Source organism: Struthio camelus, chromosome 2 (genome assembly GCF_040807025.1).
Source record: "Struthio camelus isolate bStrCam1 chromosome 2, bStrCam1.hap1, whole genome shotgun sequence".
In the NCBI taxonomy this organism is placed as follows: Eukaryota; Metazoa; Chordata; class Aves; order Struthioniformes; family Struthionidae; genus Struthio; species Struthio camelus.
The window spans coordinates 41,369,093-41,396,522 of NC_090943.1; the positions used below are offsets into that span (position 1 = coordinate 41,369,093).

At 42.9% G+C, this 27,430-nt stretch overlaps 2 protein-coding genes across 17 annotated transcripts in view; both read right to left on the reverse strand.

The window, feature by feature from the left end:
* Positions 1–1,288: 1,288 nt before the first annotated feature.
* Positions 1,289–14,730, reverse strand: LOC138066066 (uncharacterized). The gene is made up of 5 exons (XM_068932941.1): positions 14,706–14,730; positions 14,242–14,441; positions 3,883–3,969; positions 3,644–3,788; positions 1,289–3,126 (listed from the first exon to the last, which is right to left on the reverse strand). Exons 1-5 carry the CDS (start codon positions 14,728–14,730, stop codon positions 2,882–2,884), a joined length of 702 nt encoding a protein of 233 aa, XP_068789042.1. The 3' UTR covers positions 1,289–2,881.
* Positions 14,731–20,454: 5,724 nt separating this feature from the next.
* TBC1D5 (TBC1 domain family member 5) overlaps positions 20,455–27,430 on the reverse strand; it is a 328,685-nt gene continuing 321,709 nt past the window's right edge. For all 16 annotated transcript variants that reach the window (XM_068935353.1, XM_068935344.1, XM_068935349.1 and 13 more), the window contains one exon: positions 20,455–23,680. In XM_068935353.1, the coding sequence (XP_068791454.1) occupies positions 23,387–23,680 (294 nt within the window). In that variant the 3' untranslated portion in view covers positions 20,455–23,386. The remainder of the gene's footprint in view (positions 23,681–27,430) is intronic.

Sequence of the window (27,430 nt, forward strand, 5' to 3'; positions counted from 1 at the left end):
TATTTGGTAATTCAGTGAACTGCTTGATAGAAAGAGAAAGCTGCATAAAGCCGCTTGCTGTTAGAGAGTGGGAGGTTAATGAAGTTCATTTTACAGACCAGTAGTGCAAACCTGCTATCAGATGGCTTGCACAGATCCCAGATGGCTTAAGTAAAGCTGGGACTTAAACAGGTACCCAGCATTTTGCCATGTGATTAATAAAGCATCAAGACACTTACATTGCTTCAGCAGCAGGATTAATGACTGTCCATAACTACGTGCTTTGACCAAGAAGGGGCACACGTGAACGCTGAGGACCTCTAAGTCCAACTTTTAGGTAAGCTAATTGAAATATTTTTCTACATTGGCACAATACTGGGCAACTTCGGACATTGTGATTGCCGCACAGCTTTGCAGATGGATCAGGCATCATGCTGAGCGCAAAGTGCTGCTGCTGCTGCTGCTCCTCCTCCTCTTCGGAGGCAGGTGGGATCAATGTATGCCTGCTGCATGGGGCAACCTCGACCAGCCTCCTGCTGCATCACTCACTGCACTGCCCATGGAGAAACCCAAAAGCGGAGAGTTTGACGGGGACAACCTGCCCCACCCTGGCTGGGCAGTACCAAAATGCAACTCACTTTTCAGAAGTCTTTTATGTTGGGTCTGTGATTAAATCCATAGGGCTAGCATGTATCATTAGTTCCCTGCCAGTTAACTCTCTGCACTGTCTAACCCATGTAGCAGCCTTTATCTCTGAATACACACAACGGTATTTTTGTTTGCTTGCAAAATTATTACTATTAGCGCAACGTTCAAACCTGCAGCATGGTTTATTCTGCTGTAGGCCACCCCATGCAAATACACTTACAATCCTCCTCCAATACTCTGGATGCCCACACCACAGCCTGCCTGGCCAGAGCAGACCTACAGCCTATTCTGTCGCCACTGCCCTTCAGCATGTGGCTTTTCTGCAGCTCCACCAGATGTGGGTAGATCACGTGGCTCTTAATGGAAAGGAAGGGATGAAGCATCTTGTTGCCCTTCCAGGAACAAACCCTGGGCAGAGACATGCTTGTAGGGGGACTGCCAGCAGCTTCACAGAAGCATTGTATATCCCTTCTTCATACCCCACAGCTATGGTTACCACGTGCACCTACGAAGCCCTGCTGACTCCACGTGCTCCTCAGGCACCCGACACCTTGCTCCAGTGCTCATGGGTGCCCCAGCAAGAGCGATCCTGAATGAGCACGTGCACTGCCACGCCAGGGGGAGGGTGTGGAGATGCTGAAACCAAACACAGGTAACAATAGCATTTAGGTAAGACACTGCACTTCACTCACGGCTGGTGTTTACGCAAGCCAATGATTCAAAGTCAGACAAATCCTTCATAATCTCTTCGGTAAAGTGGAGTTAAAATAGCAGCCCAGAGCGTTTCACCTTTGTCTTCTTGCTCCAGGCAATGGCTGGTTTTACGGGCAATAAAGAGCCAGTGACAGGTTCAGCCTAATCAGTTCATTCACCCTTTCAGGAGAAATGCATAGAAACCAGCCACAATTTTATGCATCTCCAGAACCAGCTGACTCAGTAAAGTCATGTCTTCAAGGTGGTTCTCTAATCAGCTCTTTTATATGTATCAAGAATGATAGCATATGGCATCTATGAAAGAGGATATTTAAAGCTATGGAGGTTAGCTTTAATCTTATAGAAGAATATAAAAGGATGCCTCAGTAAAGCTCTGTGGAGGTCACTCAGAGGACTTCTAGCAATGTTGCTTAAATATGAGTTAACTGAGCTATTCATTCGCTTTTTGGTCCCTGTTTAAGTTCGTTGCCTAAAATACCTTGATCTTTCCTGACTTTTCTCTATGCCTCGTGGCTGAGCAAAATAGCAATTTTGGATTTTAGGGGGGAGTAGGAGGGAGTATGTTATGAAAACAGCTTCAGACTGTGCATTTCTATGCACCTTTACTTTCTCTTCCTCTTCAGAATAAAAGTCTAATCCATGAAGAGGTAGCAAATTTGTCTATGTGCGACTCTGAAGTAAAAATGTGAATATCAGAATGAAAGGATGAAACAAAGAGTCAAAATAAATTACCCTACACTCATTAACTAACCTTCCTGGAAGTGAGGTCAGGCCAGAAGATACAGACCAAACTATTCTGTCCTTGTACAAATGTTTAAGGGTACCTTAGCATCCTCTGATGAGACACTTAGAGCTTACTCAAAATCTTATGCAGCAGCTGCTGCTTTGGAGTAAAGGAATATGTGCTGATGTGGACAAGACTGGTGAATCGGGGTAATCCAGCCAACAATGTAGGAGGAAGATTTAAGTGAAGCCATTTAACATATCTAAACATAATTCATGACTAGAATGCAAGTGCCTTTCTACAGCATTGTAACAGAGGCAATATATTATGCATATATAGCATGCCATCCTAACCAGCAGGGGAAGCATTTGTCACTTGTTTCAAATTTGCTTTCTTGGGTTGCAGGCACACTTGCTAAATAACTAATAGCATTTTGGGCAATGGAAAGAAAAAGAATCTGTAAAAACCTGAAAACAAACCCAGACAGCCAAGTAGGCTGGAGAAACCCTTGGATAACCTGCTACAATCTCCTTGCAGCTGCAGCTGTGGCAGGTGGTGGATCCCTGTTCCAGTTGGATTTTCAGCTTAAAGCCCAGGAATCTTACAAACTACAGGAATTCTGCACGTGGACATCTTGCTAAGTCAGGTCTCAAAAGAAGTGCTTAATAAGGTCTTAACTTCCTATTGAGGAGAGTCCTTTGTGGAAATACGATTTAGAGCAGGATTGGCTGCTATATAGGAATGTTAAAAAGGACTATGACAGTTTTCTAAATCACTGCTTGCACTCTCAAGGATGTTTGCATGAGACAGGGTAAGTTAACCCTGGTGCAACTCCGTCTCAGCATCAGTCCCACTGCTTCCAGCTGTGGACATCGCTTGTTTGCTGCAAGGCTGAGATGTCTGTGGACCGTGCTGCAATTCCCAAGCTCCAGTGGAAGCCAAAGAAACCAGACTGCACTGATGAACAATGACCAACTCGAGCGGGGTCACAGAGGAAGGACAGCGAAGGCAACTAGGAGCGTATCTCAAACAATCCTGCTCAGTTTCACGTGGAGAGACTGCTGTGCAGAGAACAAAAGGTTAAAAAAACAAAAAAAGTACAGATCTAGCCAGTTAGGATGCAACCGCTGGAAGTGATTAAAGAAGAAGAGAGCAATGTTTTCACTTTCCCCACAGACGCGACACAGGCAGGTCAAGGGCTGGTGAGCGGCTGCAGCATCTACACGTTCGGCCTAGCAGATCAGCAGCAGCGCTTTATACAGTTACAGCTTTTGGCTAACTTTTGCTCTTATGCTAACAACCTTACATGCCAATCTGCAGTGTAGGCTGTGGCATGAGATTACTGCTGTATTTTTTCCAAGTTCAATGTATGTAGGTGAAACCCTTTTATTTTCCAGGTGGAATTTCTGTGGCTGAAATCTTTCACCAGGCACCAGAAGGCAGCTGGCTAATGACCATTTTTTTAAGCCCAAAATTTCTAGGGAGACATCAGCGTACCCGGAAGCACTGTCAGAGGGACCCGCAAAAAGCAGCACACCAGTTTTTGGCAATGAGAGATGAGACAGCTACTGGGCTAACCTTGCTTACCAGAGACATTTTGGCTGTGGAAGGCCTTGTCTCCCACCTTCGACTGGCGCAGGGGTAGACCACTGGTTTGGGACCCTACCAGCGGCCACGGGTAGGGGCCGGGCTGGGCTCTCAGAGCTGTGGTCCTCCTCCCCAGCTGCAACAAGGCAATAATTCGCATCAACACCAGCCCTTCGCTGATGCATCGTGCGGGGTGTCTTTGGGGAAGAGAGGGGAAAGAAAAGGTTTACCCATGCCTGTCCGTTGGAGGGGGAGCACCAGCGTGCCGGCAGGGCCTCTCGTCTCCCTCCTGGCAGTGCCTCTCCGGAAAGCAGCTCCTAAAATAAAATCCTTTTAAAGGAGCATGGTAAAATAGCAGCAGAATAAAAGAACAGGGGAAGAAAAAGCCTGTCTCCAGCTTCCCATTAACCTGCCCCTTGACTGCCTTCATCACGTTAATTTTGTATTTTACACTTGTTTGCTCAGCGGGGAGCACAGATGGCTGCACCCACGTGCAAGACGGCCGACGCTGGTGGCACCTCTGTCACTTCCCCCTCGACGCGGCGAGGGGGAGCTCCCGGCCGGCGTGGGCACAGCAGTGGGCTGCCATGGGTTAGTAAAGGTGGTCAGCTCGTAATTATGGCTCCCTGGTTGGCCTCGGCCTCTCGGGAATAAGCGAGAGGGACTGAGCATGTAGAGGCTGTGCAAAGGCTGGAGGGGGGTCTGCACTGGAGGGAGGGAGGTCCCTGTTTCAGCTCACTGAGGTGTTTTAGAGGGAGCCAGTATCTGTATGAGGGAAAATATTAATATTTGAGCATGCTAAGTGACTACATTAATTTCCCGTAAGCATTTAATAGCATTACATATGAATACAGAAAAAGCAAGACGTTTTCCTCCGTCGCTTTTCCGACGGCCGGAGGCACATCTGTCGGAGGGACTGTTTTCACCTCCTGCAGCTTCTTTACCAAACTGTATTACTCTGGGCCTGTGGTGAGACAGTTAATTGTGCTCCTGAGACTACCGCCCCTGCATACAGAAGTCTCGTTCGCCATAAGGATGACAAGAGCCCAATTCGCCAGCCCTTAGCAGACGGCCAAGCGCCGCCGCCCCGGCTTTGCTCTGCGCGCGGGCAGGCGAGGCAGCAGGTGAATTCTCAAGGCGGAGCGCTTGCGAGGCAGCCTCACGCTCGAAGTCGCCTTACTGCTGATTGTTTCCTCTCAGCATACTGTGAAACAAGGCATAAAAATGGCTCGGACTAGCGCGCTGTGCAGAAGCACCGGTCACAGCCCTAAAAGGCCACAAGTCACGACTCTGACTGACACCGGAGCACAAAACAACGAAGGGAGGGTAAAACGTTCTCTTTTTAGTTGAGAGTCGGAGCAAAGTTACAAAGTATAAAGCATAAAACACAGGGCGGATTCTGACCGTTGCGGGAAACTCGAAACCTGGAGGCGCCTCTGCACTTTTGTTATTAAGCATTGTCCTCCGCATAGGTCTTTTCCCCGTCCACTGATAACACGTTGCTAACTTTCAAACAGCACTTGAGACCTGACTCAAGCAACACCCAAGTTAACCCACCCGTAACTTGCATTTTCCTGCCCTCCCTCGCAGAGGGATGCCCACAGCCCCTGCGCGTCCTGCCGCGGCACGGCTCACGCCTGCGTTTTGGGCAGCCCTGGCCTCCTCAGCACCAGAGGATGTGGCCACCAAACCCCGCTGGCAGGCTGCTGGGTCCACGCAGCCTTCTCAAGGTAACATGCTGCCGGCCGCAGGGACTGCCCGAGCCTGTCTCGGGTTTTATCAGCTGCCTCCTCCTGTTTTCAAAAATAGAGCCGCATTGATGCCAACTGCTAGTACAAGTCATTGCCAGCCTTGGCTGTTTATAGCTTTTTTCCACTGGAACAAAGCTATAGTCAGAAAGCCAGAAAGAGTTTGTTGAATAAGAGGGCTAAGAGGCAGGTCTGCCTATGTGGCCAGACGACTTTATCCAAAAGAAACAATTATGGAGGAAACAAAAAGTCATAGGACGACTTTGATTAATTCAGTGCTAAGAACAGAACAGTTTCAGCATGTCTTCAGCCCCAAAAGCCTGAATATGACAGTTTGATGGGGTAGTTCCTTAATCCTGAATTCAGTTATTCCGGGTGCTTAGACCCAAATCTAGGTTAAACTTGCAACAAAGGCGTCTTTTCAGGAAAGGCTCGTGCGGGGTTCGTAACCCTGCACCAGCAGGCACAGGTAGCAGTGCTGCTGCCGGGCTCCTGCCAGACCCGCCATTTCGTTGGCATCGCCTGGAGCTCCCTCCTGCTGGACCTTTTCCTCCTGAAAAGCCCATGAGTTTTTAGTTCAGAGTCCACAGAGGTAACACACAGACCACACAGCAATATATCGGAGATCTAACACACCTACTGTGTGTTCCTCATCTGTAGTAAGACACTCAAAGATTTCCGATATCTAGGCAAAATCACTGAAAGACTCAGTTATCAAAATCATAGCAGGCAATAACCTCTTAGGTAGCTAGAGGTCAAACCTCATCTAGAGACACTGAATCACTCTTCTTTGAAATTCAATTTAGAGGAGACAGTTCACGAAGCGAACAAAAAAAATTCAATTTCTTAAGCCTGATGTCTTACTAGTGGTTTGCCTGTTCCCCCCACTCCCAAATTCCTAATTTTTTTCTTCTCAGACAATTTTCTTGTGAAAGAAACATGAGTAATTTCTGCTAAGCAAATGATGTGTTTTGGAGTGTAGCAACTGTAATGACCTCCCGGATTATTATTAGTTGCCTTGCTAACTGCAGTAAGGAAATGAAGGACACGAAGGTAGACAGGGAGCAATGGGGGGAACAGTGCCTGCAGGTTCCCTAGCCCAGAGCTGTTGAGCTCAGCACAAAGGTCAGGCACTTTGATAACATTAATGGAACAAAACTGCCTCTGCCTTTTAAAATTGTCTCTAAATCTCAGAGCGACACAGCAACAAAAGGAATCTGCAAAGTCTTAGCCAGAAACTTCACAGGTCTAATTCCCCCATCACTGTATAGTCTAATGCTGAACACAAGATGCCTGAAAGTTTCTGTGTTCAGGACTTTCTGCAAAAGTTGCTCCCTTATATTGCAAGCAATCACTTATCTGCAGTCATGTGCTGCTGAGTAACCAGAGACCAATCTGCCAACCACTTCCATAAAGGACAGGCTGCCCAAAGAGGTTTTTTTTTTTCTTTTCCCATGAGAAAGTACTAAAAGAATATATTCCTCTGCACCAGAACAACAAAAAAACTTGAGCAGAATATTCCTGGCTATTTTCCTGCTGCTAGCTCTTCCACATTTTCTCCAGTGATCTGGACAACATCACATCAAACCGTAATTCATGATGAGTCCGATTTTACTACCTTAGCAATGGCTGGCTTTGGCTGTGTAGCTGTTCCCAGCCACTAAAGAGGTCTACAGAGTGTCTCTGTGCAAGTCTGGCTCTGCACGGCATCTGGTCTTTGTGACACCTGATGTTTGAAAAAAAAGCAATTAAAGCTCCATCATAAAAATAAAAACTCAAAGATTCAGTCAGAAAACAGCATTCCCTTGTACTTGTGCTTTGCAGAGAGATGAGATAACATACCTTGTGCAGCCTATCCGTTCTCCAGGCTGTTTGACTTGGAAAAAACGCTAGGTACAACTAACTCCCCACGAGCTCCAGAGACAGAAACTTAACTACTTGAAGAACAGCCGCTTCATGATGTTGTAGTGTGCTGTGGACCCACAAAAGAAAAGAGATCGTGGGCAGTTTACCTGAACAATTTTTACCACTGCAAAAACACCCATTACTTCCTTCCTCTCTATTTACTAAATAACCTAAAATATCTCAGTGAGTCTAGTTGTGCGGCAATGCGACATTTTTACTGTTAGTGCCTTTCCACTGATTACTCTTCCCCATAACTGCCCCAGTTCACAATAACTTCCCGGGGCTCAAGTTTTGGGCTGATGGCCTGGTTTGCATAAAAGGTTGGAGAGCAGTAAAGTAGAATCAATCTGCACCACAGCTGGCTCCAGCCACTGCTGTTATCCTATTTTCACCCGGGCTTATGAAGTTGAAGCAAAATGCTCCCCTTTCAGAGTTGTTAGGGCGCCTGCTGTGAAGATGCAGTGATGTCAGCCCCAAATAATTAAGTTGTTATATTATAACTGTGAGTCTGTGCTCCATTAAGTGAGTTCCTGCTGACTGATTAATGAGCAAACAAAAATTCACATCCCATTAATATTTTTAGAGTTACATTAAACGTAAAAAAGAAAACTCAAGTGCTTAGCGGTGACTACTTGGGAGTCTTTTTCTGAAAGACCAAGATGGAAACATGCACTATCCCATCACTACATTTTGAAATGACTGAAAAGTTTATTTTCTTTTCACGGGGTGGAGAATTAGGTAACAACACAGTCTCACTGTTTTGCTGTTGCTTCTGTGCAACATTCAAATCCTGTCTTGTCAAAAGAGCGATAATTTTCCCCTTCCTGTAACAATGCTGCAACTACAGTATCTCAGAGGCTCTGAAATATACAGTCCCCTTGGTTGTGCCCACTAGCAATTTGAGGAGAGTCTAAAGGAAATATTCTTATTTGTCAATATAATGCACAAGATTTACAGAGAATCTAAAAAAAAAAAGAGAGAAGAAATCAGTGGTATTGATACAGTTACCGCTTGTGGGAAGAATGGAGCCCAGCCTCAAGTTTACCTTTCTGTGTTTTCCCTGCAAGGGCAGTGAGTGAGCGTGGCATCCGCTAGCGAGGACTCGGGTGAGATGCGGCCACTGGGAGGGGACCTATAGATCACAGCTGTCTCAGGCAACCGGGACCTGAAGTCACATACAGCTTTTAAATCACGACTCAGGCTTTGAAAATAAAGCCAGCACAGTTCAGAGATTAATTCGAGGTTTAGGCTTCCCATGAATGATGACATTCGCGACACAGCCAAGCAAGTGACAGCCTTTCTGCTCGCACCATTATCCCTGGCATGATCTGCACGAAAGCGGCAGAGCCTTGCTTCTATTCTTTTCCGCAGATGGTATAAAAGGAAAAAAACAGGATGTGAAGTTTACAGCTCAGTGCCCTGATTTCTGGAGGTCTGTTAGCTGAAATGGATCTTCTAACAAAATATTTATATGCTCTTAGAAGCTTTTTAATGAAAAGGAATAAGTGCTATTTGTGTTTTCACTGGTTGTATTTGAGAATCCTGGTCAACATAAATTATTCAACACACAGAATTTATTATCAAATTATAAACATATGGCTTAGCCTGAGAAAATCTTTCCTAGAGAAACAAATGTTGCTCCCAAGTACCACAGAGGTCTACAAGCCTAGTTGCAAGATTTGGTACTCTATTAAGGAACTGAAACTTTCAACATAAATAGCATGAACTGCCTACTATTTAAACGAATAGTAACCTGCAGCAACAGGCTGGGTGTACCCTTGTTTACTCCAACCAGCATGCTGCGCCTTACAGGAAATACCGAAAGATAACAGACGAGGTGACATCTCCCCACTTCCTGAAGGACACACTTGTTAGTATATCAGCAAGGACACTTGCAGCAGATGATGTTTTCTCCACTGTAAGTACTCACATCTATTTTATTTATAATGCGATCTAAAAGGCAAAGGCTTCATACACAATGAAATTGGGTATTTTGTAAGAAATACAGCAATAACAACAACAACAACAACAGCAACAACAAAAAGAACTGGGGAAAACAGCACGTTAGGTGTCATTCCATTTTTATCGTCCTTAGCTACAAAACAGGCTTCCCGGGGTGAGGTAATCTTCAGGAGACGCTCTCCGCCTATGCTCTGGGACACAGCGCTCTGCTGCAAGGACAAGTCTAGCAACGCTGATAAGCTCCTTCTCCACCATAAAGGCGCCCTTCTGTTCCTCCTCAAGAGATGTGAAAAGCAGATGCACCAAAACAGTATCTGTACCCTATGATGCCTTTCACCTTAAGAAGGCCGATGAAATGGAGGTTGGGAAGTCCGTTAGGGATGTCGCTACTCAAGGTGCTCAGATATGAAGGAATGGGCAGCAGTTTAAAACGCGGAGGTAAAGGAAAACGGATATCTCCAAATTGGCACCTAACAGGTAAATGCAGGTAAAGACCACTGTAAGTGACAGGGTTGGCACTGCCAGGCGTCTGGCAGTAGGTTCTTTAGTGCATCCTGAAAAACTTACTGTATCAAACTCACTCCGAGGGAGTCGCTTTTCAAAAGCAGTTAATAGCCTAAGGAACAGCCCTCTCTATAATGTTGATGACTGTAAAATACTATGATGCTAACATCTTATTTAAGGCCAGATAAACATTGCAAGCTGACTGTTTGTTGTTTTAGTTAGGGTTTTCATTACATACAAAGGGAACAAGTTGAAATTTAGCAACTGCCAAAATGTCTCAAACCAATTGGGAATAGGTTGGTTTTTGATCTCAGACAGGTCACCCTTGTCTGAACACCCTTCACTGCTGCATAACGGCTTGCTTATGCTCGCCAAAGATACTAGGCCCTCTGTTAATGTCAGACTTTTCCAACCTAAGGCAGATTATATAAAGACATCTTACATATTAAAGTTCATAGGTATTCTTTCTCAGACTTTCTGAAAAGAGAAATCTTGGTTTCCAGATTCAAATTCCCAAGCATACCATATTTGTTCTGTACAGGCTTTAAACTGCTTCAAGGGCTCTTCAGAAACAACTGCAAGGAAATAGGTGTGAATGGCTGCTGTAGCACAGGCTTTCTACCCACGATTAACAACTCGGGTTTTTTTTTTTGCAGTGAATTTCCTGTCCAGCAAAGTAAATGAACTACTGAATTCAAATAAAGTTTAGTACTTTTCTGTAAAAATAATATTTACCCCAAACTAACAAACCACACATATGCACAAAATTACTTCTTCCTTTTTGCAGAATAGGCTGAATTGCAAAGATCTGGAGCTGTGCTTTGTTGCAGCTTTTTGACAGAATCTGAGGGGAAAAAAATGCTCTAAATTCTTTCATTCCCTCGTGCTGCAGAGAAATGGCACTACATGATGTCTCTAAATTGACACATAACAGTGCAGAGACTGATGTATCTAACACCCTTTTCTGTCTGTACTGGATTATTCCTTAATTAAGGCATAAAGCTAGTCCAGCCTTTATTGTTAAAAAAAAAACCACAAAGCTAACGAAGAGCATGAATTGCTTTTCCAGTCACTGGCCAAACAATACGCAGCATCTATATTTTCTGCATTATCACGTGCAGGCAAGCAATAATTCAGAAGAAGTTATGCATCTACCAGTCAATATTTCCATGCCCAGAGAGATATTGCAGTTACAGAACAATTTGTCAGGGCAGAAACATTATTTGAATGTAGGAAACATAGGCTCATCCAACTGCTTTTGTTGCGTGTACTTATTTGACACCGGCTGTTCAATATGGACAATCAAAGCAAAGAGTATCAGGTATGCTCTCAGCAGCCAAACCATTGCAGCCTTTTTGCAGAGCTTATGTGAGAGTCAAACAAGTATATAACACTAAGGATACATCTGCAGTACCTTTAAACTTGCCTCCACAATCAACTCATTTTCTTTCATTTCTAAGCTTAAACTCCTCAGAAATGCCACAAACAATAAACCCACTCCAGCTATCCATCTGAAGTGTAACAGGGTCTTCCCGTTACCTTAAAAGGAGAGGATATCATTTTTCATGCATCTGTTATGCAGTGACAGGGAAGAGAGATAGTTATACTTTCTACAGGTTGGGGTACGATGTACAGAACAGCTAAGGCAAGATTTTTTCAAAGCTGCCAGCAACATTTTCAGACACAGCAAAGCACTTCACCTATTTAGTCCAAATGTCCAGTCTGGTGGTATTTAAGCATGTAACCCCTTTAGATGCCAACTCATGGGATTTACAGAAGTCCCTGTCTACATTTTCAGCACCTTCTGTTTCAGAAAATTTGCTCCATGGTGGTTTTTTGGCTGCAGGAGCCCTATGCACTGAGTTGACCCTGGTCCCAGGTCAGCATCCCACCCACGAGACCATCCTTCCTGGGGGACAACCAAGCCAAAGGACAACCAACACCCACCCTCGCTCCTTGCAGCTCTGCCACTTGGTGTCCAGCAAGACTTTTAGTTTGCTGCCAAGCTGTTACTTTGATTTTCTCCTACAGTGCAGCTGGAGCATTTGATGCCCTGTACCCAGTCCTCGGGTAGCTGGGAGACCTCCTTCATCTGGCAAGGTTGGAAGCATGGCATAGTGTCTGTTTCCATAATCTTTGTAGGGACTACAGCAAAGATGGCAGTATTGGTCTTTGGAAATCACAGCCTCCAGAGTCACAGTTCATCTAAGGAAGACAAACAGCGGGGGTACATATCCAAAGTGGGACAGAAAAGGCCATGTTTCTCCTGGCACTGAGGCAATTTAATGATCTCCATCTGTTCTGAACCGAATTCCCTCGCCAGCCTGCGTTTCTTGCACTCTTCCTTCCTAGAGCCGTGCGAAGGTCCAGCTGCAGTGCAGCCTCTACTGCTGACTTTAATGGCCGCTATGAATTTAGTGCGGGTGAAGCAGCATCTTAAAGTGCAGGTACGACAGGACAGCTTCTGACTTTCTTCCTCCATTAGACAGGTAATCCTAAAATAATGATGGATATCCTGTCCTCATCTCCCTTCCTAAGCAACCCATGCGTCTGGACAAAGGAAAAATAAGAACGTGCTATTAGATCCATCTCAGTGAACTACTCAGTGCTATGGGACAGTGCTATGAAGCTGCTATGCTCTAAACATCACTTTATTAAACTCTAACGTGCCTAACACATTTGCTATTGATGTGTATTTACAGCTATTCTTTGAGCTGTTTGTAAACCTATTTCCAGGCAACTAGACTCAACAGTCTCTACATTAGTCTCATGCTCCCCCTCTGTTATCTTGGTATGGTTAGTAGCCCTTTTCCCCTCCTGTGCCTTTTCTTTGAATTAACTCACCTTCAGTCTTTAGCTGAGAAGGGAGGCCACAGAGTCACAAGACACCACAGAACATTTTTAAAACAAAGAAGAGGCACTTTTACAAAACAGAAAATGTGTTCTAATCACCAGCCATTCCTAATATTACCCTCCTCATCAATATTACATGAGCATTTTCAAAGAAATCTCTCAGTCCCTTCGATTAAGTGATATGAAATGTAAAATAAGTCTTGAGGGAAAACTCTGACTGCGACATTAATTAAGGCCCTAAACCCAGGGCTCCATAACAATAGTCTAACCAGATATTACTTTCTTGCTTAAACTCTTATTTACTGATGAAAAATCTATTAAAAATGCAAAACTCAGTAGTAAACAAACAGAAACTTACGCTAAATCTTTGCCCCTTCCCAAATGTGGTATCTCAAGAGCTTTGTGTGATGTTGACTCAGGCCACCTCGCCTCGAGGCAGCGCACGTTCATCCTGCTTTCAGCCGTTTCCACTCCGCAGGGCATGGCCTGAGCGCTTTTCTGAAGAGGATATTTAATAACGTGGTTCTTCACGCTCAGCTGAGCAAAGCGTCTGGCTCAGGGACAAATTTGGAGGCTGCGCTGCTGAGCTTGCGGCAGAGCAGGCCTGCGAAGAGGTTAGCGTTGAAGGCAACGGCGCGAGCGGGCGGGCGGATGGGAGCTGCGGTGCTCTGCTCGAGGATCGTCGCCAGCGCGATCGCCCCGTCCCGCCGGACCAGGGGTCTGGGGCATGTCTGCCAGCCGTGAGCGACTGCCGACGTCCAACGGGCAGCGTGTCCTTTGCTGGCGGGGTGGGGGTTGGGGGTGGCTCTGTGCACCGTTGTAAGAGGGGATAAAAAAGAATTTCATTGCTGGAAAGACTGAAGGATGCAGAGAGAGAAGGGGAAAAAAAAAAGGAGCAAAGGTCTTGTTGAGTTCAGGTCCCCAGAACAAATCTGTGAAGATATTTCAGCCAGAAGCCCATTACAACCACAACGGAAACCCTCCCCACTGCTATAAAGTCTAACTGAGAAAAAAATACATTCACGAAAATTAAACGACATCAATGTGCGTGAGGCCCAGCGCCCATTTACTTTGAAATCCTTTGTAAACTCGCTGTGACCACAAGAGCAGCCCCTGAAAAAGCGATCAATACCTTTAACGAGGCTGCTGTAACGTAATGGAAACGGGAGCAGGGGAGGAGGCCTGGCGGAGCGGTAACGCAGCATCGATCCTCCCCGATCGATACCGCGGCTGCAAACCTGGCAGGGGAAGGGGGAACGGGCAGGCCGCCCGCGCCCCGGCCGCCCTGCCAGCCAAGGTCACTGCAGCCGAGCGGCCCCCTCCGCGCTCCGGCTTTCCCTGAGAGCAGCCGTTGCCTTCCAAGAAGCGGACGGTGTCGCCCGCCGCCGCCTCGCTCGGCTTTGCTGAGCGGTTTCCTGGCGTGAGCTGCTGTGGCTAACCCCACCGGGCAGCCTCCTTCTCCCCTGCCACCATGGTGAGCACCTCCTAGCAGAAGTGGAAGGCGCTGGTAGCGCCGATGGGTGCCTATATTTACCGTGTGACCTTCTGGAGCCACGGGCCAAAAGTCCTGCCAGTGGCTGCTGTCTTCCAAGGCCAAGGGATGCGTAGGGCTCGTACCTGCCGTGAGGACTTCCGGTGATCCCAAACAGGACGAAGATCGATCTGTCTTTCCCAGCGTCCTACATCCGAGCGACACGTGCCACCCAGGCCGGAGGGCAGAGGCAGTGGTGCTCCTGGCAGACCACCTCCCCTCTTGCAAACACCTCGGCCCGGGCTGGGGAGAAGCTCCCTCTGCACCGCAGCTACAAATCGCACGGCTCATGCAGAGCGGCTGAGCGAACACCCAACATTTCCTTCAGGTCCTTGGGAGATCGAAGAGCATATCTTGATGCTTGCCACTGAACAGGTTACCCGAGTGGCAGGTGCAGCAGCACCGCTGATAGGCAAAATACATAACGCTCTGGCTTTCAGTCTTTCTAAAACACTCAGGTTTTAACAAAGCCTCATCTTAGAAAGTCCTAAAATCCCCTCCGTGGCTGCTGTGGGGACTCGTTTCTGGAGGGCGCTTGCATTGCTCTCACTTGCTGGGCTGCACTGCCACCCCATGCCCGGTGAGGAACTGCGGTGGCTGTCTAGGCCAGCGCACCGGCCACACTGGCAAACAAGCAAACGTGGGGCTGAGCAAGCTGCTGTGACCACCGAGGTCAGCAGAAGTGTGCTGCTTTACACCTGGACAAACCCGACGCGAGCAGGCTGGTGCTGCACTGAACAGCGAGGTCACACCTTTAGCAAAGGCTGCTCTGCAAGCTCTGAAAAGAGGTGTTTACCTCCAAGCTTGGTGGCCTCTGCGTGTTTAAAGAGAGAGGCGTCTGCACAGCACACTAATAACGACTTTGGATGAAATGAATGCTCTTCCAGGCAAAACATGGTGAAAGCCATCTAGTAGCTAATGGTTTTGATACGAATGCAGTATCCTCTATTATATAGACAGACGGAGGAGCAACAACAGACACCTGCTACCTGCCTTAGTGCACGAGCTGTCTCTGACCATGCTGGCCATTGGCTCTCTGAGAGGACTACGCACGTCAGGCCAGCACCATCAGATGCTAATCCCGGTGCTGAGCGCATAAGTCGTAAGCACCAATCCATCTCTTAATGTTAAACTTGCCTGGATCTGTTCCCAAGGCACATCACATAGCCAGTCCCATCCTCCTCAGGTAGGTTTTATTTCTTACTAAAGGTAAATTTCTCTACATCCCAAAAAAAAAAAAATCAGTGATTTGATGACCTAATTTAAAGTTTTCATAAACTCAAATACTTTGATGAATTTGAAATGTTTTGTTTATATTTCACTTTTTTCTTATTTTCTAGTTTTCTAGTAGTTGAAGAACTACTTCAAACTTCAAAATGAAATAATTCTGAACTAGAAAGTGAATTTCCTTTAGAGCATATCAAAACAGGATATTTTGAACTGTTTCAGTTTCTTTCTGAAGGAGAGGGTGGTAATTCAAGATTGGTTGAAATCAACTGTTTCCTGCCTGAAGTTTCTATTTGGTCTCTTCAGCATTTTGCAGTAGAAATCAGGGTTTGAATTTTTCACACCAGCTCTCAGTGCTTGTATTCATCTCGACCATTTCAGGGTCCCCGGTGTCCCTTGCTTGGTGACAAAGGTTTCTACAATGAGAGGGCTGGGGTGTGCATGTTTGTGCTTTAAAGGTCTTCACCTTGCATTTTACAAACTCAGTAGAAATTAGACTTAGGTTTTCTGATTTTGATGGTGAGGGAGATGGTTATTCTTAAGCAATGGGATGAAGCACCATCATGCAGATTACTAATTCTGAACGCTTACCCTCAACAAAAAAATAGACCTTGGGTTCCTGCGTAATTCTTGTTTGCAAGGTCAGAGAACGAATCAATGTTTTTTTTTGCAGGGTGTGACTTGCTGATTTGTGTTGGGCTGCACTTTGTACCATACCCTCACATCCTTTTTGTTGTTTTCCGAAAATGATTTGCAACTGACACTGTCATAAATCACGAGGTGGGGAAGGAGGGGTGGAGAGGAAACCAGATGATTCTTCAAAGCAGGCACACACCAGGATGCAGAGTTAGCATAACAGAGGATGACACCTAGGGAAAATAAACTTTTGCCACACCTTAGAAAAGCACCACAAAAGGTATTTAAAGAGAACAAAAGATTTTAGGAGGAAATAGTGTTTTTATCAGCAAAAGCATGTTCTGATTTTCTTTAAAAAATCTGCAGGAGCCATATTCAACACTATATGTAACACTAACATTTTGCCTCTCTCCAGCATGTCTTTATAGACGCTCCTTTTTTATGCGGTACAAACTAGCAAATATACTAATCCCATCAAGAAACAACAATAATACTTAGATTACAACTGTTTTTAAGGGGCTATTTCTCTTTTTTTGTCTTGTTCTGTTTAATTTAAAATGCCTGCTACATGTAGGACAGAGGAGGAGAGAAAGCGGCCCAGTTTATTCTTGGACTTAGGCAAACAGTATTTCTTAAAAGGAATTGTTCCACATACAGCAGACATGCCAAAACATGAACAGGATTTTTCTTCCTTCTAGCCCCCGCAGTGGTATTGTTTTTCAAAGTTAAAGCCCAAAAAAGACAAGTATCTCCACAGGCTAGTCTTTCCCCCACCACGTTTTTCACTTCTTCCCGCAGCGTGGCTGCTGGTACAGTTTTTTTGATACAGGTTGAGACTTAAGGGCGCAGCTAAACTGGCCACTTCCAAACTGCTGGCAGCCGTGCAACTGCTCCCCCTCCTCTTCACCTCACCAGTGGGAACAGTGAGGTTTTTTTTTTTGGAAACAGTTTATCTTGGTAAGTGTATTACTGACCCAATTGCAGTCCAGTATGCTTATCTTATTAAAAAATATATATATATTTTAGAAACTGAAAATATGCACTGTTCCCCATTAAAGTTTTGTAAAGTGAATGCTTTACACCAGCCCCACGCTCTCAATATGGAAAAAGGTTTCGGAGAAATCAAGGCTTTGCTTTGGCATTTTTAAGACAAAACATATCAGAATATTATTTCATAACGAGTTGTTTAAACAAACATAAGCTTTTCCACAAGTAGAAGAACCCTAAAATCCTCAACTGAAATATTTTTCTGGGCGAGGGGAATAGGGGGGAAAGGAAGAAAAAGGCTAAAAGTGAAAAGCGAAACATTTTTGAGTCGGGCCAGTATTTTTATTCTGTTTTTTCTGATTGTAAAAGTTACAAAGAAAGTGTGGATAGAGAAAATACTAGGTAGTAAAACTTACAGTAAAGCTTACTGCAGGGAAGTTATGAGGACTGAGTATGGATACCATCTGCTATATGAGTATTGTGAAATTTATGTAAGATTTCAGTTTTTACGTTCGAATAAGGAGCAGCCTGGCTGGGCTGGTGGCCAGGCTTGAGGCTTAGAGTATTGGAGTCCTGTTATGATGAGCAGTTAACTTTGATCACAGTGACTCAGAATCCATTTATTCAGATGATAAAACAGCTCAAGTTCTTACGGGTTATGTCCGATATCACAACGCTGCCAGATGCTCTGCCCTGTGGAAAATGAGAACAAAAAGATTTAGAAAGAAAGCCTGCTGGGGACTTCCTCCATCGCAACGTCTTCGCAGTGGTGCAAACATATGCAATGCATTGGTCACCATGCTGGAATTAATTTTCTCCAGATTTTGAAAGTTACCTGGCTGAAGTATAACTCTGAAACGCTAGAAGTTCATTCTGGTCCTGAATGTGCCTGGTCCTATATGTGTCTTTATAATTTGCATGGTGGGAAAACCTGGAGGCTGGGGTCTCCCTGCCGCACCCGTAATGCACCCATAACGGTGTGATGCCGAAAGACTTGCAGACCTTACAGGTCTGCACGATTAAGAAAAGATGCCTGTGGGTATAACACAGGTAGGGACTGCGAGGCAGCAACAAGAAAGCAAGGCAAGGGCAGAGCAGTCATTGTGGAAAGCAACGTTAGGAAGGCCCACGCTCAAATGTACCCCAATTCCATCCAAACCACAGGGCTGCTGGCAGAGGCAGGTACTAAATTTGAACATGGATTTAAAACTGTAGCAACCCAGACAGGAGTGTCGGTGGTAATGGGAATTCTGCACTGTGGAACAACAAATGATCAGGTTTTAATACGTAGCTTTAATACTTTACTCAAACCAGGTGAATCTTTGCCAAGATCTGGTAATCTTTGCAAGCCTAAATGAGCTTTGCCTGCATTTCAACATTTCTTAACATTTTGACATGGTTTAATCCTCGGATGTTTAAAAATGTCTTAAGAACAGGCTCACATTCGCATACATCTGCAATATGTTCCAGTTTGCCTTTTAATAGCTGTGTGCTTAATATTTTCTTTATTTTAAAGAGGAATTCAATGGCGATTTGAAAACATATTAGCATATTCCCTCTGTCCCCTGGATTCGATTAACATGACAGGTGGAAAATCAAGACATTATGACATCTGTTCTTCTGTCTAAAAATCAAGTACCAATTTATATTCCAAATGGTCTCAAATATTGACATGATAATTTATAGCATCTTTGAATGCTTCTCTATACCACTTAAAAATTCAGAAAGAACCTAATCTTGCCACAGTCCTTGAGACGCGCAGTGAAAGGCACGCTGTGAAAACTCGCTCAGCTCAAAGCTAGCCCTGTGACTGCAGGCAGAGTAGCAGAGCTCCCATCGCTGTTTTGATAACGCTTACAGGGTTTTTCATGTTGTCACCATGAAAGACAGTAAAAGTGTTAAAAAAGCGGGACTTGAAGGTTCAAATTCTTACCCTTCACAGAAAGTGAAACTTCGGTGTCTTTCCTTAGCAGCTGATACTTTCAATCCTTCCTGCACCTAAACATCAGCTAGAATTTTGCAAGTTAAAAGACAAGACAGGCTTGCAGAAACTTACCTGGCACAGTCAAACAAGGCCCACAAATACTACATGAGGCACATTTTAGAAAATACTTTTTATGTTTTATGTTTGTCTGGAAGTAAATGCAGCTTCCCCCCCCCCCCCCCCCCGGAACATTGTTGTCCTGTTTTTTGTTTAATTAACCAATTTAAACTACTGCTTTTCAATTGCACTTATTATTTCAGTAGTGTGGGACCAAATTCTTCTCTGATGTGACACTTTTGCTGTCAGCTGAGTTATATCATGGATTATAACTAGCTAGAAGTTAGCTGTTTGCAAAGCCAAGACCAGGTGAAATAATGAGTATATTATTCATTATTATCTGGATTTTGATAACCTCTAGAAACTCTGGACAAACTCAGATGAAAAGGTGGTTCCTGCCCTAAAGAATTCATATTTGAGTCATGCTGCATCCCTTCCTGTTCATCTTCTGTTTCTAGGGTTAGGCACTTAACGCCTAGCTCTTGCATAAGTCCTCCTACATATCTAAAGCCTCTTGCACCTTTTTAGTGGTTAAATATATTGCAAGCAGCAGGCAAACAAATTGGCTATGTGCACATTTCAAGTCGCTTTTTCTCTGATGACCTTCTTTCATGCTCTTTCACCTCTAAATTTAGCTAGCTACTGAAGCTAGCTAGCAGGTTCAGTGACACAGGAAATACTAATGCAGAAACTGTGGATAAGTGTTCTTCAAAGAACAGTACAGATTACGAGACAGCGTGATTACGATCCTGTAGCCAAATGAAGTTCATTTTATGAAACTGAACCCTTCCAAGGCTAATAAACCATAACAGACTTTTACTCACGACCAATACATGCATCACAAAAGCAAAAGTGTTACTCAAGGGCTGACACCCAGAACCTGGAAATCTCTTCCAGTTAACATTGCGGTGTCCATATTTGAACAGCTGCTGTTGTAACTGCCAGGCACAAGCGCACCACAGCCCTTAAATATGAAATTTGATCTTTTTAATAGCTGCCTCAGTAAGGAGAATATGCACAGAAAATGTTCAAGAATATGAAACAAAGTATTGAGAATTAGAAAAGTATTGCAAAGATACTGGGATTGTGATCAGGACAAGATGATGTAACTATACCAGGTTTAAGGAGACTGCAGGGTAGTTATACCTCTTTAAATTTTAGCTTGTTATTTTCAGATACAATAGATATGGTAAAGACAGGAAATGTTCTGTGTTGTTTTAGTGAGAATAATAACAACAGATTTGATATCCTGGATCAAATACATAAAATCTGATTAAGATAATAATAATCTCTGTGCTATGGGATGCTTTCAAGTTTTTAAGCATCTCTGTTTTGAGAAATCAGACTTCTAATGTTCCAGTCAAAAAAAATTCCCCCCTCTTTAAGAAAACAGCACAAGCACAGCCCAGAAGATTTGTTAATTCTTTCTTTAATAAAGCGGGCTAGATGTTCTTCCAGAGTAAAGATACAAAGTTCCACGACTAAATGAATACCCAGTCAAAACATGACACTGCCTTTCTGCAGTACATACAACTGACATGACATGCAAGAGATCTGAAACAATCATAAATTACAGATGTGAGATCCAGTCCAACAGTCTCAGATACATATCTTATCCCATTTTAGTTTTCATCAGTAATTTCCAATGCATATAATTTTCTATCTGGATATTCTTATCCATGAACATTATGAGCAGGCCATCTTTGAAGATAAAGAATAATCTTGCATTTTAAATGACAATTTCTTTCTCGGTATATTCCTACCATAAGGCAAGACAGGGTGATGATCTGACATTCTGTCTAACTCATAGGTTTCTGGCTTAATGACTATATAAAATTTTAACTAACTTCCCAGTATGATCAAGTATCAGAGAATATTTATTCGAGATGTGGAAGGACATGGTGTAACCAAAGTGGATTCATCTATTGCAATTCACTCTAATCTCATCCGTATAATCATCTCTCTTCTCCTGGGGATTTTATCATATTCCATGGCATCACGGGCATTCAGCTCATTGGTATTCACTGATTAGTGAAAACTTGTTAGACACTCCACAATTTTTTATACTTTTAGCACTGCTTTAAAATATGCAATATTAAAGATATAACTAACTTACAAAAATAAAAGAACTGTATAAATCACACTTTTATTGGCAATGAGACTGCTCAAGAAAATTACAATGTGATCCCTGAAACAAAAGACCAGAACAAAAATTGAAAAAATGATTCTTAAAAAAATAAAAAAGTAAAAACATTTTCTCCTGCTAAAGTACTGGAATCTTGGAAGGCTTATGTATCACAGAACATAAAACTTTGCTTTTCCCTCTGTCTCCCTAATATTTCTTCCCTCTTTCCACAGGTAGCTCTTGAACAGACTGTTGTTGAGGTGGCACAAGCCTTGCTGAATGGGTTGAAGGCTAGAAAAGCTTGAAAGACCTAAATAAATCAGCAGCCACTGATTTAATCTCCTGGCATTCATGCAAGCTCAGGGAAATAAAATAAACCTGAAGACAGACACGCATGTTGAATTCTGAACTGATCTTCCATCAAGCTTAAAACTAAACCAAAATAAACACCTCTCCAAAATGTTATGCATTTAATATCTTTCATCTAAATAAACAGTCATCTGACTGTTCATATCAGCCTGTCACACAGATGTATGATGCTATGCCTGCTCATAACATTCTAGTATTTTATCATTTTACAAGGCACATATCATCTCAGAAGAATTACATGGTGGCTTTTCAATATATAAGGATATGGCAGCTACTATGTAATTACAGGACAATTATTTTTTCATTTCAGTCACTGACACTCAGACCTTGTAAAATTTAAGACCAGCAAACTACATGTCACCTCATCTTGAAACACTCTACTTAACTCCATGTACAATTACAGACTAATCAGCAAATAACTACCATTTATTAATTGCCTATTAACATAAGCTTTGCCATGCAATTACAAAGTTATTGCATGGTGTACTGTATATGTAGCTTAAAATTAAATAATACAGTTTTTTTTTTTGCTGTTGTTATAAATAGAGTAACTTTATAGCATTCTTTTATATGGATAGTTCTATGTAGGTCCAGAAAGAACAGGTTTCCATTTAACACTAACTTCTTTTTGTGAATTCCAAAGAGTTTAAAGGGATCAGTGAGTACAGAAAAAATCTTATCTACTTAAAAAAATTTTACTAGATGTACTATGTACTTGATGGGAAAGAAATATACTTTTCCATAGAAGAACAAGTTACAGAGTTCAGCAGAAACTTTGTTGGTTAACGTTGCTGCACCGTTATCTTTTTTTTTGACTAGAAATGTAGACATCATACAGGCATGTTTGTAAACAGAATCTATAGATAATAGTAATGAGACATAAAGTGCTTTTAATTATGAATATTTCATATCTCTTTGCACCCTTCCCTGGTAAGTTATCATACTCAAGCTAGTTTTAGTTCAACTGGCTCAGGTCTACACTATCAGATACTGTAATTTCCCTTGCACCTACTGTTTTAATCATAATAATCTCAGTAAAGGCCAAAATTAATTCATGTCAGGGAGAGTAAAAGTAGTCAGACATAATGAGGAGAAGAGGTACACTGAAACTTCTGATGGGAGAAAAGAGTAGGCAAAGGGAAATTAGGCTCTGTTGTCTAGGTCCCCATCCTCAAGGAATTTGTAACAGATGCTACTTTAACACAGTGTTGAGGAACAATTAAAAATGGCACACAGACCTGTGCCTCTAACACACCTCAAGTTACTGGCGGATGAAACTGAAGAAACTAGGAGTCCTCAACCGAGAATAAGCCTGGTGTCAGGATGATGCTTTTAATCTTTCTGATATACATGCCCTATTTTGCTAAGCATAGTCTCTGCAGAGAGAGTACCCTTTCCCCCTCAGAAAACCCAGTCTGGCATATGTTGCAAAAGGAAGTTATTAAATCTGGCTCGTCTTTGCCACCTCAGGTCTGATGCCAAGTATCTATATATTTCCTAATTCATTATAGCACTCAGCATATACTATTCTATGTACCAGGAAAGCGACAGTTCTACAGTAATCAAGCTCCTAAGGTAATTCTATAACTAATTATAACTGTATATTAGAACTGGGTTTTACTGGATTTTTACTTAAGGCAGACATTAAAAGGTATGCATTCTTTTGATGAGTTGCAACCAAATTTATTAATTAATTTATTTTTAATCCAGGCTGTTGGGAACTGAAGTGGGTTACCTTTATCTACTGCCTGTCCTTCTAATCCAAAGAATCATCCAGCCCCTGGAATCAAAGCAATCTGAGCTGAGGTGTAACAACTGACCTCACAATCTGTCCCCACCTGTTTCTTTAGAGGTCCAGGGGGCTGACAATAGTAAAATCAGAATCTTTACTGTTATTACTACTGTCATCGTCAGGGCTGGAGCTCAGATTACTGGAGGAGGCTGAAATGGAGCCCATCAGCGGATCAGAGAATATCAAAGAAGAACGAGATGGAGCTTCCTGCTTCACCGGTGCCTCCTTGTGTGTCGGAAGGGACTGCGTTGGCTCTTGGGCAGTGTTTCTATTTCCTTCCTCTTCTTTGGAAATCAGAATATAGTCATCAGCACTCTTACTTTCACTAGTGCTTGAGTCAGTTGTAGTCTGCAAGATAACAGTACAGAAAGGGCTTAGTTAGTACCACTTTTACCATTTAAGAAGGTTTATGACACACACCAGTAACTCTGGGCATGGCATACAGGAATAATCATTATCTAAAAGTAGCACAGCCCAAATCAAGAAGTATACAATAAAGTATTAACTTCAGATGAAATAATTTATTTGTTATTTACAAAAGTATACAAGCTAACACTTCAAACGTACATTCTGGAGATAGGAGTCTCATTTCATTATCATAGTACTTCCATGTAGTGATCACGGTGGCTAGGCATCTAATACACCCGTTATGGTGTTATATTCAGACTGTTATTACTTTTCTATGGCCATTCACTAAGCAGTATTACAGAAATTTTTGCTCTTTTACATGTAGAATGGCACTTTGCAGCTCTTCTGGAGAATGGCTTGATATAAAATTTCCTAATAAAACTCTGATCTGTGGAGTCTGAGCTACACATACATCTGGCTCAACGACTTGCATTCAGGAGATCAGTGCTCCCCGGGCTTCCTGACTCAGTGCTGTGGGGTGAGGGGCTAAGCACTTCTTAACTCCACCAGAAAACTAGATTCCAGGAACCCCCTGCTCTGCCTGGTTGGACCCCAGGAATGTCTCTGCTCCTGAGACTCCAGAAGTGGAATAAAAAGCACATGTCAAAATGGCAACAAATTCTCTGTGAACTGGGAATCTTATATTTAGACTAGCTGTATTCCGGAGAAGCCCAGTTTTTCAACATAAAGAACAAAATATAATTAGGAGGCAGGACTGCCTCCTAATTAAGCAGAGTGGGAATTCTCTTTTGCTGACAAAACTGGCAGCCTATTAGCAACCCGAATGGAAAACAACTTCTATTTTCTTCTGCAAGAGATGGATTTATCTCCTGTCCAGCACTGCTGAAACCAATATATTTGATCACACTAACGCAAGACTGAGAAAAGGGAGAAGTTGTTGAGGGGCAGCTGGAGAAATGTGTCCGTCAACATGTGTGTCAAATACAAGCCCTTCAGTTCTGACTCTTTCACCAAACAAAAAAACATAAATTCACTTCGGAGTAAAAGAGAGATAGGAAGTATTAGTCAGAGAGAAAAGGGAGCATTAGCAAAAAAGAAGAACGGGAAGAGTCTGAGTGAGATAAAGTTAGTCCCACAGCACAGTATATAAAATTATGGAGGTCATCACAGGTACTCTGTTATGAACAAAGTTCTACCATTAATGAGAAAAAAAATCATACCCTGCTCTTGTTATTCATCTTTAGAATTCATGGCACTACTGCCGTGAGAGTTTCTGGTTATTTGGGAAAGAAGATTTAATCTATTGAAGGTTACCCTGCAATCAGTTGTGCCAAATATATGCCAGATTTTTGCATAAATTAATCAAAGCAGTCACCTAGTACAGCTTCAGATATACTATGGAGGCAAAGATAGAAACACTTGAGCTAAGGCTAGTTTCAAACCTGCTCTTAAAACCGAATCTAAAAATTTCAGCCTCAGATGCTATTACTTGATTTTGTCTCCGAGTCTCCTTCTCTGGCAATCACTTTAAACAGAATTTCATATCAAGAGCGCCTGCAAGCCCAACTTGGATTTAAGCTGTCCATGGCCTCCAGCAAAACTTTTTACCACATTTATTATTACATCTGAAAGCCATTTTCCATTCCCCAGATTACTAATTACAGAGCAGAGTATTCTTGAAAGGGGTTTGTAGAGCTGCTTAGGGAGCAAAACCCACCAGTCATAAGAACAAACTGTAGTAGAGAGATATAAGTTTTTGGTTATTATTTACACAGTTGTTTCAAATTGTTAAAAGCCACAAACAAGATAAATATCACCTGAATGTGAAAACACATTCAAATACAGAATTGTGACTTGCTTACTTAAAAATTCTTATGAATGGGGATTCAGATATTTCCACTGCAGTAATTTTTAAAATATCCTCTTTATAACATTTATAAAAATGTTTTTTCATGTTATTTATATGGTGCCTAAATAAAATAATGACTATTATCGTCTTTTGTAAATAACCCATTCTAATACTTCCTCATTCCCAGGGAAGTATCTGAAGTCCAGAGCACTGGTTACAATTTTAAATGCTCCCAGTATGAGACAGCTGTCAGACTGATACCAATTTTACATCTGTTATTCCTCAGCACTTACTTATTTTCCTCAAAAGACTGTTATTCTTCAACACTTACTTATTTTCCTCAAAAGACTTTATAGAATTCATGTAAACGTAACCTAGCAGATTACTTTTAAAAATATCAACAACTGTCCAGTATTGAATGCTAAACTCAATCTTCCTGTACTGTACAGAGCCAGCGTAGCTCAAATGACAACTACCGAGTAGTTCAAAAGTGAATAAACAATTTTAATTACTTACCGTGAAGTTAAAACCAAACAGATTTTCCCTACCAGGAGAGATACTTCACTATTTAAGCACTTCTGATCTAAGACATCATTCATTGTTAATTAGCATTTTGCTTTCATCTGATCTATTTGAACTACTGTCCTCATTAGCTGCCAGCTCATCAGCTGCCACCTCCAGGAGCCAGAAGATGCAGGCAGCGTGCAACCACGGCTCTGCTCCAGCACGGTGCTAGCAGGCGGCTGACTGATTTTGTGGACAAGACGCGGCCAGTGAAGCTCTGCTGGGAGCTCTAAATGCCCCTTCAAAATTTCCCTGCTTTTTTTTCCTCTGTGCAACAGGAATCCAGTTCCTTTAAGCAACAACCATTGACATAATTCACCTGGCTTCTTTTCACACTTCTGTTTAAAAGCTCTCGATGAACACATTGCAGTTGTCTTTTGCAAAACTATACACTTTATTATTCCAAGCTACTAGGATCTCACTGTTTCAGCACTCACAACCCTCATATCCGAGAGGGCTTCACCTTTCACAGGGCGACAAATGTGTTACCTAGCGGCAGCCTCTCCCTGTGTGGTTGGTGTCTTCCCCGCTGGCATGGCCAAGGACGGCTAACAGGTTGAATGCCTTCTGGCAGTGAACCCCAGCAAGAGCCCACAGTCTGCTTCAAAAAATGTGCACTTGCATAGTTAAAAAATTCCTGCCCTCTAATAAGAGGAAAGCAAAAAAAACCACTCACCCCAATTTCTTTCCATTAGCGTTGTGCTTTGAAACACTGTTTTTTGTTCCACCCATGTTTTTTGGCTATTGATTAAGAACAACTATATCTCACCGAAGTATCAGAAAAGCAGCAAAGAATATATATGGATTCCAAAATGATATCAAAGGGCTTGCTGCAAATGTTTGCCTACGCCTAGAATACACTGGTATTTTGGTAGTGACATTTCCAGAGGTAAAATACCTCACCCTTCTTGTTCTGCCCTTTTCTGTTTCAGGAAACTCATGCTGACGTGAACCATGTTTTCTCCCATCTGCTGCCACTACTGAATAAATGAAAAATGACAGAATTATACTTCCAGTAGCTTTGAAAGTTAACAACCTTACGCCCGTTGCCATATGGCTTCTCCAAACATTTTTTCCTGATGAATATCAGCTACTACTACCAGGCTTATTCCAATTGCCTTCATACTGTGAGTTAAAACGCACCATAAGAATACAATTCAAGTAAGCTTAGAAGAACAGCAGCTCATTTTGCCTCCTTCTTTGAATCAACATAAAGGCAAGATAACGTGTTAATTATCATTCGTTATTTAGCAACAGAAGCCTTCTGTTTGTCAACTGTGCACTGCGACTAAAGACAAACATTCTAACAAATGCTG